This window comes from Oryzias latipes, chromosome 17 (assembly GCF_002234675.1).
Source record: "Oryzias latipes chromosome 17, ASM223467v1".
NCBI lineage: Eukaryota > Metazoa > Chordata > Actinopteri > Beloniformes > Adrianichthyidae > Oryzias > Oryzias latipes.
Genome location: NC_019875.2, coordinates 29,924,951 through 29,937,588, shown reverse-complemented (window position 1 = coordinate 29,937,588; position 12,638 = coordinate 29,924,951). Strand labels below are relative to the sequence as shown.

General features: G+C 43.4%; 1 protein-coding gene across 7 annotated transcripts in view; it reads left to right on the top strand.

Annotated features, from left to right (window-relative positions):
- Positions 1-4,582: 4,582 nt before the first annotated feature.
- The window catches only part of LOC101164255 (rab effector MyRIP), a 17,389-nt gene continuing 9,333 nt past the window's right edge, over positions 4,583-12,638 (top strand). For 5 of the 7 annotated variants that reach the window (XM_020711240.2, XM_020711239.2, XM_020711238.2 and 2 more), the window contains exons 1-7: positions 4,585-4,705; positions 5,276-5,414; positions 5,945-6,166; positions 7,916-8,052; positions 11,029-11,109; positions 12,151-12,248; positions 12,457-12,537. In XM_020711240.2, coding sequence (XP_020566899.1) covers positions 5,305-5,414; positions 5,945-6,166; positions 7,916-8,052; positions 11,029-11,109; positions 12,151-12,248; positions 12,457-12,537 — 729 coding nt within the window. In that variant the 5' untranslated portion in view covers positions 4,585-4,705; positions 5,276-5,304. Of the gene's footprint in view, positions 4,706-5,243; positions 5,415-5,944; positions 6,167-7,915; positions 8,053-11,028; positions 11,110-11,438; positions 12,249-12,456; positions 12,538-12,638 lie in introns of those variants that run through there. The other 2 variants (XM_020711236.2, XM_023964857.1) reach the window with 2 other exon arrangements.

The window sequence follows — 12,638 nt, the reverse complement described above, 5'->3', positions numbered from 1 at the left end:
ACAGAAGAATCTTCTCTCCATCCTCCTCATGCAGCTGCAGTGAAGTTTGATTCTCCTTTTTCAGGACAATCAGAAAAAAGTTGGGATTATTGGGATTTTGGGACAACAACAATATTTTTGTGTTATATGGTGAGGAAAAGGTCAACTCAAGGGTTCTGGCTGCTGCTCTACCATAGAAGTCCATCTGCTCCACCTTGTGTTTGTTTAGTGGAATCTGCAGGGAAAAAGGAAGTTTTCTACAGTTCTGAAACCATGAAGATGCAGACTTTGTCTCTTCTCTTTACATTTCTGTGAACATGTAATCTATTTACCCATCTGTTCTGAGACAACATCTAGATGTTTATCAAATAATTCACTTTCAGGTATCAACATAGGTTTGGAAAATAATGATTAACCATAATATTTAAATATTATTCTTTTAGTTTACTTTTGTAGTATTTTGCCCCCCCCCCCCCCCCAAGGTGCACCGCAGGCTAAACCCCCCACCCCCTCACCCTATTATGAGATTATATGAGGAAGGGTGTATTTTGGCAATATTTTTTAATCCGGCAGGCAATTTAGCATTTTACCATCTTTTGTCTGTGTTCTGTCTGGCAACCGCTTCTACCCACAGAGGGAGAAAAACTCAAGAACGTCATATGATTGTAAATATTACGTTTATTTAATGTCAGCTGCGCTTATACAGACCCCCCCCCCCCCCCAAAAAAAATAAAACTCACATCAATTACGTTTATCCCTTGTGCTATCTTAGATGCCCCCCCCTTCCATTGAGGTGTTCTCCCTACCATGACAAAGGTGGATAAAGGTGGAAAGATTTCATGTAATCCATGGACACCAGTGAAGATCACAAATCATTGAAGAAAAAAGGTTCAGAGCACTGTCTAGTGGGTCTAGATGACCCAACGTTAAAGTGTCTAGGATAGCACAAGGGTTACTACAACTTAAAAAAAAAAAGTACACACGCGTTTGTGTGTGAGGACTATTTTATTGGGAACTGCATCACACCAGTCTACCTCCGTGCCGCCCCGTTTCCGTTTAGCTTAGGCGGAGATGCTGCTACGTAGTCCTGAGAAGCTGTGTACAGTCATCAGGGGGGCACAAACGTCACAAAGCCCTCTCCTCTGCCGCGAACACAAAACTGCTCCTAGACATGTCTGTGTCTCTTAGCAGCCGGACACACGGAGACGCACTGACGTCATCGCCCCGCCTCCCCTCTGGAAATGCTAAGTGGAATTGAATTATGAGACACTTTTCGCAGGAATGGATGTGACAACGCAAATGCAATCCCCTCTTTGCATTTTCGTTTTAATTATGACACAGAATAAGTGGTTTAAAAGTATAAAATGAAAAAGTATTTTGGTGGATTGCTTTTTCATTTTAATTTTGAGTCAAAAAATGCAGCTTCATTTTGAAAATGAAAAAGCATTTCTGGTTTTGACTTTATTTTTAGTTATGCTACAGAATCGCTTCCATACCAACCAGGGTTGCCCACTCTTCCCTTCTCTTTTTGTTATATTTATTGAGCCTCTATAAAAAGACGGCATGAGAGCAGTAACAGGAATTAAAAGCAAACACAACCATCATAAAATCAGTCTCTATGCAGATGACTTATTACGGTAAAGTGTTACCAAATGATCAAGAATGGAGAGAAATAGATGAGAGTAGAGAATAGATGCACAGCAATACAAGTTAGACACCGTGAATGTAAGCAAGTTTTTCAAGAAAGTAAGTCTTCCTCACTGCTCACACAATGAGTTAGTTCCAGCTAACAGCAGGAAGTCCCATGTAAATAATGAACTAGGTGCTCCTCATTTTGATCAATACAAACCTGACTATAACACCAAGTTAAATGCTTTGATTCTTTCTCTTGTTTTAGCTCAGAAAAGTCTATGTGCTCATTAAGGCATGGCTATCATCGATGGAAATAATAATAATTCACTAATAATAACCACTCCTTCATCCCTGTTAATCTAAAGGAGTCAGGGCAAAGGGGTACTGGGGTGGGTCAAGGATTTCACCGAATGCTCTTTTGTGATGCAGAAAGTCTAATTAGAATTTCATGGAACTTAATATGGATTTGAAACACTTCCATCATGCTGCAGCATATAAAACAGGGGTGGGCAAAAGACAGCCTAGGGGGCATATGTTAAATTATTTAATCTGGCCTGCCAAACTGGGATTAATTGTTTTATTTTCCATGCACTTCTGGTGTCTCCCTGTAGATGATGCACTAGATAAATGGACCTTTGTGTAGGCGCAGAATGACTTTCTGCATTCTGGTGGTGTTGGAAGATTTGTTGTTTTCCAAGTCGGACAGTCGTTTTCCCATCATTCCACCACATGAACCCAGCACTGTACTTTCTATGAGGGACATCAACCCATTGGTGCAACTGTCACTAAAATTCTCTGCCACCTGTTTGCACCAGGAAGAGCTCCACAGGACAGCGACCAGTGAAGAACTGTTGGTTGTAAAACTCAAGCATTATTTACAGCACTATAGGCTATATATCATTTTTATTATTTTTTGTTTGTGTTTATATTATAAAGTATATTATGCTGTTTACATTTTCTTTTTACTCCGATGTATGAAAGTTACTTTATGTGTGTGAATGATAATGGTTAGAATTTCCTTGGCAGTATGAGTGCAATGTGTGCTGTTAAACCTAAGAAGCTACTCTCACCCTAAGATCCTTTTTTCCCCCAGTTTTATACAAAATTGTATTCTGTTAGCTACACAAAAACAGTACAGTTACCATTGTCAATAAAGGACTGAGCTAAGACTGAGAGATGGACATTTCAATGGTCCTCTGCTATAGTGACAAAACATCGAATCATTTTGACTTGCAGTGCCTACACAAATGAAGTTGTTCTGCATTATGCTCATAACTGCACCTTTGTACAATGGGGGGGGGGGGGGGTCTTCTTTCACGTCCTCTCCTCTCTCCATATCGTTCTCATGCTGTTCTCTCCTAGATCCTCTTTACTGAAGTCACACATTAGGGCCACTCTGTGTACATTTTGGAGAAAATATAAAACTTTCACCTTATGGTTGTGAAAGTTCTGTATTTAGAAACCATGCAAAAAGGCAGAGAGCTGCATCAAGAGCCTGTTAGCGCCCCCCCCCCTCTGAAAAATGAAAGTCCCGCCCCTCTGCCTCACCCATAAGACATGCAAATTTCGGCCAATCAGATCAACCAGAAAGGTTCCTGCCCCACAAGTGACAAAAACGCCCCCTTAGCACTGAGCGTAAATTCAGGTGAGCGCAAAAAGGATCTGACCCAGCCAGATCAATGCTCAGTTAGGATTGCAGCCGTGCAATTGTGAAATACGGGGTCGCTGAGTTAGAATTGTGCCAGCGCGGTTGTAAGGTTCACTCACTCAGTTCCTGAATACGCCCGCTCAGTTGTCTTTACGCCCTTTCAATTAATGGCAGAAATGTAATCCCACAGTTTTGCCAAAGGATCTTAGAATTTTCTGAATGTAATTTCTGTTTCAAGAAATGAGCCAAACCAATGGAGAAAAACTGAAATGCTGTTGTAACTGTGGTTGTTACTGAAAACAATGAAAAGATGTGAAGAGTGTGTGGCACTCAACAGTCATGTGTGGTAATGGACGCTGCCATCCGTTAACTAACAATCAAACAGTTAGCTTTGGTTTGGAGGACTCTACAATTATAAACGGTAAAATCAGCAGTTAAAAATACATGCAGGCTGCAAAATAACTGAGCAGATGTTTGGTTCAAGTCCCGGCTGGGGGACATGAAAAATACATCAATCGGGGACCTTTCTGTGTGGAGTTTGCATGTTCTCCCCGTGCATGCGTGGGTTTTCTCCGGGATCTCCGGCTTCCTCCCACCGTCCAAAAACATGCGACATAGGTTGATTGGTAACTCTAAATTGTCCATAGGTGTGAGTGTGAGAGTGGATGTGTGATTGAGGATATTCTACCCTGCGACAGACTGGCGACCAGTCCAGGGTATCCCTTGCCTACGCCCAAGTGGCCGGGATAGGCTCCGGCAACCCCGTGACCCCGAAAGGGAATAAACGGTTAAGAAAATGAATGAATGAATGAATGAATGTTTGTTTCTCTAATGCAGGAAAAAACTTAAATGGTTTAAATCATTAATAAAATACTGCAGAGTTGATCTTGTGTGTACATTCAAAAAAATGCACATAAATGGTGTGTCTATAAACAGATGCATATATTTCCAAATCTTTTGTTCGCCTATTTTTCTAACCCATCGCCTCTCTTCTGTGTGGTTATGTTTTTCAACACAGTCTTTCATATTACTGATGACAAAGGATGCCCACAATGTGCTCAGTTACGTCAGTCTGTAGTTCTCCTGTTGACCACTAGATGTCCTCAGACATCCAACTGCTTTGGATCTCCTTTTAAATGACCACTTTCTCAGTTTTATTATACTTTTCTTTATTGTATGTTACCATCTCTAAAAAAACTTTGACTTCAGGGAATTTTATATATATGTAAATTCTTAATGTATCCAGTTTTCCTTTCACAAATGGGTGTGGTCACTTCACATGTTTGCTGGAAAATGAGGCTTACTCCGGCTTTGTGCTGGTTTCCCCTCACTCACCGGATGATTGCAGGAGCCAAAGGAGAAACAGAAGTTTGCTTCATTTGTGTTGTGAACGCACAGCGACAACAGTAAACAGGCAACACTTTTATGCCCAACACAAACCAACAGGTGAGTTGTTTTTAAAGTCATCTTACTTCAGATTGAGACATTCAGGGGGGGAAAAAGTCACATAAGCTGTGAGATTTCATTTAAAATGCCTAATAATTCATCAAACAGTTTTATTTTGATTAAACTAATATAGTTTTCTGAATCTGATCTGATGTTTAAGTTAAGATTTCTTATAAATTTTTTCTTCACCCCAGACAGAAAATAATTGACTCTGTGGTGCTCCTAAAAGTCTGTGCTGATATTTCAGCTGTTACTGCTTTACTGCAGATAAAACCCAACTTTTTTGTTTAATTTACTTCCAGTTAATGTTTAGTATCTATTAGTTTGTGTGTTCTCTGACATTGAGAATTCCCTTCAGAAATGTTGTTTAAGTTAATGTGTCCACTGTGATATGTAATGATGTCTGAAAATAAACCTTTTTTTTCTCAGAATTTAGAAACGAGAAAATCGATTCCTGAACTGATCTGAATGTTCTAATGATCGTATGTGCAGTCAGACGTTTGGTCCAGGTACCTGTCATGTTTATGTCTCTGCTTAGATCGAATGCACACGGGCTGTTTGTGATCTTAGGGGTCCAGTGTCATTGAGGGGGGACCGTGATGGGTCGGAAGCTGGACCTGACGGGCCTGACGGAGGGGGAGGCGGCTCACGTGCTGCAGGTGGTGCAAAGAGACATGAAGCTTCGTAAGAAGGATGAGGAGCGTCTCAGGTTAGCTCTGAACATTTAAGGGTCTGATTTAGTCCAGGAAAAGCTGAGGGAAGGCGCAAAAACAAAACAGAACATGTCTGCCGCAGACACGCAGCCCGTCTGCCGCAGACACGCAGCCCGTCTGCCGCAGGCACGCAGCCCGTCTGCCGCAGGCACGCAGCCCGTCTGCCGCAGACCTGCAGCCTGCCTGCCTGCAAAAGTCTATAAATATAAAGACAGCAATAAGCAAAAGATGAACATAAATGACCATTTCCCCCTACATACAGCCCATATCCCCCAGTAAGGGTAGCTGGGACAACAAGAGCTAACAGATGAAGACTGATTTGAAAAAAATGTACAGATATTTGCACTTTTATTCAACATGTTTGAAAGTTATGGGATCAAATGTGTATTCTAGGTATTTAATGTCTATTAAATGTATTTAATGTTGTTGCAAACACACCAGCATCTGTTTCCACATCTGTAGCTCTCGTTCTTCATGTCACCAAATCTCCCCCACCCCATCCTCCTCCGACTCCTCCTCCCCACAGCGAACTGAAGCAGGAGCTGGACGAGGAGGGCAGTCGCTGCCTGCTGCTGTCAAGGCAGACGTGCTTCAACCGCCGCTGCTGCATCCGCTGCTGCTCGCCCTTCTCCTTCCTGCTCAACCCCAAGCGCCAGTGCAGCAGCTGCAGCTACAACGTCTGCAAGGCCTGCCGGGTCTACAACAAGCGGGACAGAATCTGGCTTTGCTCTGCGTGCCAGAAGAGCCGGTAAGGCCGGTGCCCCGTCCGTGTCTTTATCTGTGATGTAGACGAAGGTGAAGCTGAGGAGGTTCGCATTTAAACTTTGTTGGAGATGTTTGTGGAAGGGTTGATAGGTTTTCTCACAATTCAGTCCCCCAACTCCTAAAAAAAGGTCTTCTTCTGGGATCTTGTGAGGAAGACGAAAGCTTTACCTAACCTGCTAAAGCAAAGGAGAAAATATGAAGCATTCCACAGGACTACAATCTGCTTGGTATGTAAGTCTGGTCACATAAAAAGGACCTGGATGATAACTAAACCCTTTTTGACCTGAGCTTGATGAAGAGCTTGTGGGTTCTTCAGCGTTTGCTGCTCCTGTTGGTTCAGGTTTACCTCCAGCTCCTCCCAATGCCAAAAAAAACCCCCCAAAATATTTCCGGGTTTATTCCTTTTCTTCAGGGCATCAGTGGTTGGTCGAATTTGGTGTAGCAGATGAGAGACACATCAAGCTCAGGAAATACCCTCTGAAATGTCAAGATGTCCAGCAGTGCCATCAGCTCAGAAACCAGCGGGGCACAGATGAACCCATCTACAGTCCAGAGAAGTCTGGACTGAAGCATCTTCATGAAAAGTTGCAGCCAAAAATTCAAACGAGGCCAAGAGGCTCACGTCTGCAGGACAACACAGGAAGTGGGGTGCAGAAAAATGGCAGAGGGTGAAGCATGGTGGAGGTCTCTAGAGGGGAAGATTTTGATCAGGACACACAGGTAGATACTAATCCACCATGCAACACCATCAGGATAGATATAGAAATAATCTCCATTCATTTCCAAACCTGCTCAGTCACAGTTACTGTCTGATGAAGGAATCTGAATCACAGAAAACTGCACATCCATCCACACTAAAAAGACGATTCAGAGTCACCAGAAAACCTACCAAGTCTGTTTTTGGACTGTAGGGAGCTTGAGACAAACCACAGGAACGAGGAGAACATCCAAACTCCACACAGAAAGAACCAAACCGGGATGCACAGGTTTATAGTAAGTTACTGTAAGATAAGAGAATTTAACATTTGTCTTCTGATTCTAGGTTTTAATGTTCTCTACCCCTTCTTGTGACATAAACACCTTTTTGTTATGTCACATTAATCAATCCTAATTTGGAGAAAAGCTACAGATTATGTGAAGCGAGTCACTGCTGGTGTTTTTTTTCTGAAGACTTTGATCTGCAGCTTCATGAACAATGAATCCAGATGTAGAAACGATAAGAGCACCGAGTGAATCTGATCTGTTTAAATCACAATAATCTGGTTTTTATTAGTTTGTGGATCTCTCAGGCTTAATCCAGCTTTGGCCACTCAGCCACTTTCAGATTTACTTCACAGGGTTTCACCAGTAAAATCCCCATTTCATGGTTTGTTTTTTACATTGCAACAAACAATTTGTCGTTACTGGAGCATACAGAAGTGTGGAGCCTGGAGGGTCGTCTTGCCCCCCAGCAAACAGATGGTAGCTCGCTTAACAGGATGGAGTTCCTGTGGAGAATCCTGCCCCTCCCGACACAACCCTTTATTTTATCCAGGCAGGGGACTGGCACAGGGAAACCCAGACTTAGGTCGTGTGGGCATTAGCCTGTTGCTCAAAGACACTGATGAAGCTCATTGGGCTCCCTGGGAATCGAACACAAGTTTCCTCCGGCTGTACACTGAGCCGGCTGAGCGATCCAGCCGGTTGTCTGTCCCCAGCATCGCTTGATTGGTCTGTTGCCGTCTCTTCTCAGGCTGCTGAAGGCCCTGTCCCTGGAGTGGTTCTACTCCAACGTGAAGAAGCGCTTCAAGAGGTTTGGCAGCGCCAAAGTGCTGAAGACGCTCTACAGGAAGCACCTGGCAGAGCACATCGCGCTGTCAGAGCTCACAGGTACGACGCCTGGCTTTATGGAGCGTTGGCGTGTTGAGGGGGGGGGGGGACTGTACCATAGCTTCTCCAACGTGATGAAGGGAGACCCTGAAAACGACCAGACAGATTTATGCCTGCTGGAGGCTGAGAGCAGATTACCCACAATGCTCCAGTCAAAGTTCAGGTTGAACTTCAAATCAGTAAATATATTTAAGTATAAAAACACCAAATCAGCTAAATGTTTATCAAAATCTTTATGGGTTCTGTTTCACTTCTGGCTTTTCTTCTGGACTCGACTGCTGGCAGAGAGGAAATGAAATGAAAAACATTCAGCTGGACCCTCCAGGGAGTCAGAGCCCCCCAGTGCTAATACTGAGGCAGGATTAGGATCTTTGTATTATGCAATCATCCTGAAAATATGGAGTTCTGCTGATTTCATCCTGCGGCTTCTACTCCAGCATGTTCCTCCGTTAAGGTGGAACGATGAGTTACTATGAAATCCTGTCGTTCCCGTTCTGAGGCGTTTTAGTGAAGCAAAGATGCAGGGCTGTGACCTCAGACAGGGACGCCTCCTGAATGTCAGCTCCCACGAGCAGCATCAGCACCAGCAGAGTCCTCCTGAGGCTCGAGGGGGGGTTCACATGGAGGACTCAGAGATGCTCAAACATGGCGTCATCCAAAGGGCAAAGCAAAAGAGCAGAGAGACCCCGAGGAGAGCGCTAAACACAGATCAGTGAGGAGAAACATTTCCACAGCTGGAACACTGGATGTGTTTGTGTTCTGTTGATAGAATCACTCGACAGGTTTCTTTTTCTGATGTTTGATGCTGAAAAATCCTGATGATGGCTTCGCTGTAACACGCAGCCTGGCGTCTGCACGTTTCTCTGCTGTTTATGCTTTACTTAAGCTGATAGTTTGACACAAGACGTTCTGAAAAATGGACGCCTTATTCATTGACTGTATCTAAAACACTGGACCGCGTGGCCCCTCCCCCTGGCGTTCCAACCAGGAAGTGGATCCAAGAAGCCAAAATCTCATAGGCTGTGTCTAAATTCCCACCCTAACCCCTAACCACTGAAAAAACTATGAGGTGCCCTGGATTCTAAAAGCAATTCGACCAACATGCTCACTACTTTTTTTGTTTTTTGAACGGCGGATGTAGTCATCAAATTCATAAAGTTCAAATCTAATTGATATGAGTGTTTTGCAAATTATTTATGAGTTCACTGTCTTCTGAAAATAAAAACACTGATGGCTTAGTAAAAAAATACATTTAAATACATTTCTTTTGGCATTGTGGTCTACATTCACCGATCTGGTGAGCATCGATGCACACTGGTTTTTCACAGGGACTTCTGGGAAATTTCTTGGGCACTGACACAACTAACAAACAGCTGTTACTCTGTCATTCTATTGGTCAGAATGAACATACCCGTTTTTTAGTTCAAGTTACAAACTGACCAAACAGATGCCTCAGTAAAAGTAGGCGGAGCCTGCCGGCCCCCACTTCCAACATTCAAAACATTTGAGAGATTTCCTGGATCTCGCTTTCTAGTTGCCTTCCAACAAGCTCACTGCTGATTGGACCAATCACTGCTCACCTAAAACGCCAACATGGCGGCGTCCGTATGACAAACTATGCTAATGAATTGAGCCGGAACTGAACAGTTTTCTGTTGATGACATCACGTTTACTCGCTCCAGTTCTCAGATTTGGTCGGATGGTCGGACGCCATCCACAGGAACAGCTAACATGTAGGTCTCTGCAGCACGTTTTCATGCTTCAGCCTCACATCAAACACTAGAATTAGGATTAAAAAAAACAAAAAATCTTTTATAACCTTTTAACACTAAAACTGTCACCGCCTCTCACATTCTTTGAACAACTGCAACTCTTCCGTTGTTTACCGATATTCCAACGGATTCGGATGTAAAGACAAGCAGCTCGAAGCTCAGAGTTCCGGTCATTCAAAGAACAGCAAGACTGGAGCTAAAGCTCCGGCCTTAAACTGCTTTTTGATTTCCAACACAAATGGGAACTTTTCACCAAAATAAATGAGTAATCCTGGTAAAGCTTTAGGAACGTTCACACATTTTGGTAACCACTACATGCATCACAGAGCACTGCGATGATCACACAGATAATGTCGCTCAGCCAAAGCGCTGCCTTCGCCCCTGTCGGGTGATTGGCCGTGACTCTGTGCACCGCGCCGTTCTGGCCGGCTGCACACAGCTCAGGTCATCCAGTAATGCGGCACACGAGCCGCTCTAATGCACTTACGTAAGCACAAACGGCTGCATTGTTGCAGGGCTGTTTCAGGACGAGGAAAGGTCTTTCGACTCCTTTCTTCTGTAATCTTTATTTTAGCTGCACATAATGGATCAAATACATTTCATTGACAGTTTTACCATTTAAGGCCCTCATAAACATTTAATAACTTTCTGTACTTTTTCTGCATCTGAGAATTCTCTGAATTCTCTGTTTTGGGGTTTTAAATGCACATAAAGAGATTATGAATCTCAGAGATCCGAGGTCCCGGTGACCTTTCGGGGTCATTGGAGCCTACCCCGGCCACTGTTGGCGGGGAACGTCCTGGTCAGGTTGCCGGTTTGTTGCACAATCACACATGCACATTTTGGGAGCATGGAGCGTGTTTGTGGATGAAAAGCCACACATCCACACAGGAGGGTCCCTGCCAGGACTCAAACCGGGGCTTTCGTAGAGTGAGACAAGAGGGTTAACCACTGCACCACGCAGGCGACTCGAAAGAGGAAACTGGGAGGAAGAAAAGAGGCCTAAAGCTCTGAGTGAATAGAAAGAAAGACCAACAGTGAAAACAGTTTTTGATTGGTCTGTTGTGATAAACTTTACATTTTAGGTTTTCATTATCTCTTAATCACGTTCCTTTTAAATGAGAAATGAAGGCTTGAACTAACTTAACGTCTCAGCCCTTAAGCTGTGTCTGTCTCTTATCCGCGTGTGAATGTGTGTCTGCAGACGGCAGCGCCTGCGGCGACAGCGTCTGCAATGAGGGCAGCGTCTGCGGGAGCGACTCAGCGTTCTACAGACAAACTGAAGGTTTCATGGTTCTGACTTTCATTCAGAGTTCTGTTGTTCCACAGTTAGAATCCAACCGTGTGAGCGCTGCGGCACAAACCCGTCCGTCTTTGATCTAAACACTCTTTTCAGAGTGTGCATTTAATTTTTTTTAATTTGATCAACGACGTCTTGTTGTGAGAAAGGCGTCAAAAATATAAAATGTATCCTTAGTAATTTACCCCTTGTGCTATCTTAGATGACCCCACCCTTACTTTGACGTGTTCTCCCTACCATGACAAAGGTGGATAAAGGTGGAAAGATTTCATGTAATCCATGGACACCAGTGAAGATCACAAATCATTGAAGAAAAAAGGTTCAGAGCACTGTCTAGTGGGTCTAGATGACCCAACTCCCAACGTTAAAGTGCCTAGGATAGCACAAGGGTTATTATTATAATGCGATGAAAAGCATTTGGAAATATTTGCAGAGAATTCCATCCAAAGGTCTGGTGGTTTCCTCAATGGAGCAGATTATTGGCTTATCTGAGTCCAAAGACTGTAAACAAGAGGAAACTGGCTCCGCCCCACCCCGTGGACACATTTTACTGTTGGTTCACATGCCTATTGTTTCATGTGCAGACTAAATATAGTGCATCATTTCCTTAGAACGATCAGTGGCCCCTCCAGAAATGAGGCTTTTGGAGATCTGGAGACCAAAGGGCTCCCCCTGGTGGTTACTCAGGTTCAGTGAAGGCCTTTGAGACGCGTTGGATCCTCCTGAACTCTTTTAATTACGATGAAAATGTATTTCAGTGTTTTTTCCTCTAATATAGATGCATTTATTGCAGCTTTATTACAGAATTTTGCTAAAAAACAGAAATAATTTACGACTAGCGTTTCCTTCAGGACAAGAGCTCCAGCTAATATCATCTAAATGCTCTGTAGAAAAAATTATAATATAAAAATAATATTGTCCTATCAGTAGGAAACTACTTTGGAATGAAACACGTGTTTAAAATGATCATATTTTCATAGTTTTTGTAAGTAAGAAAAGCTGAAGGAAAATCCTCTTTGTGTTCAGAGCACAGCATGGCGGAGATGCTCAGCGTGGCCACACGGGTGGCGCAGGAGGCCATAGATGAAGCCATCTCCAAGGCCGAAGCCGACACGTCCACGCAGGTTTTTTAACTCTGAGCGTTTCTGTGTTTGTCAAAGGAAACGCTTCAAAACATTAAATCCACACAGATGCTTTTATTCTGAAATCACAGCGAGGACGCTTTTTTTTTTGCTATGGTTGAGAAGCTTGTGGATCGGAGCAAAAATGAACAAACAATGGAAGTGAGACATCAGCTGAAAGTTTAAAAGAGAAAGTTTTTGTGTTTTCCAGGAGAAGCAGAGTGAGGTTCTGTATCTTCATGAGCACAGAGCGGAGCTCGTCCAGGAGCTCGCCGAGACGATTGTGGAAAAGGTCAAATGTTTTCTGAGAGTCTCTGTGGGATTCACACACTAAGCTGAGGAGATAAACAAACTGTTTGCTGCTTTGTTCTGAATTAAGCTGCTGATCCTGAT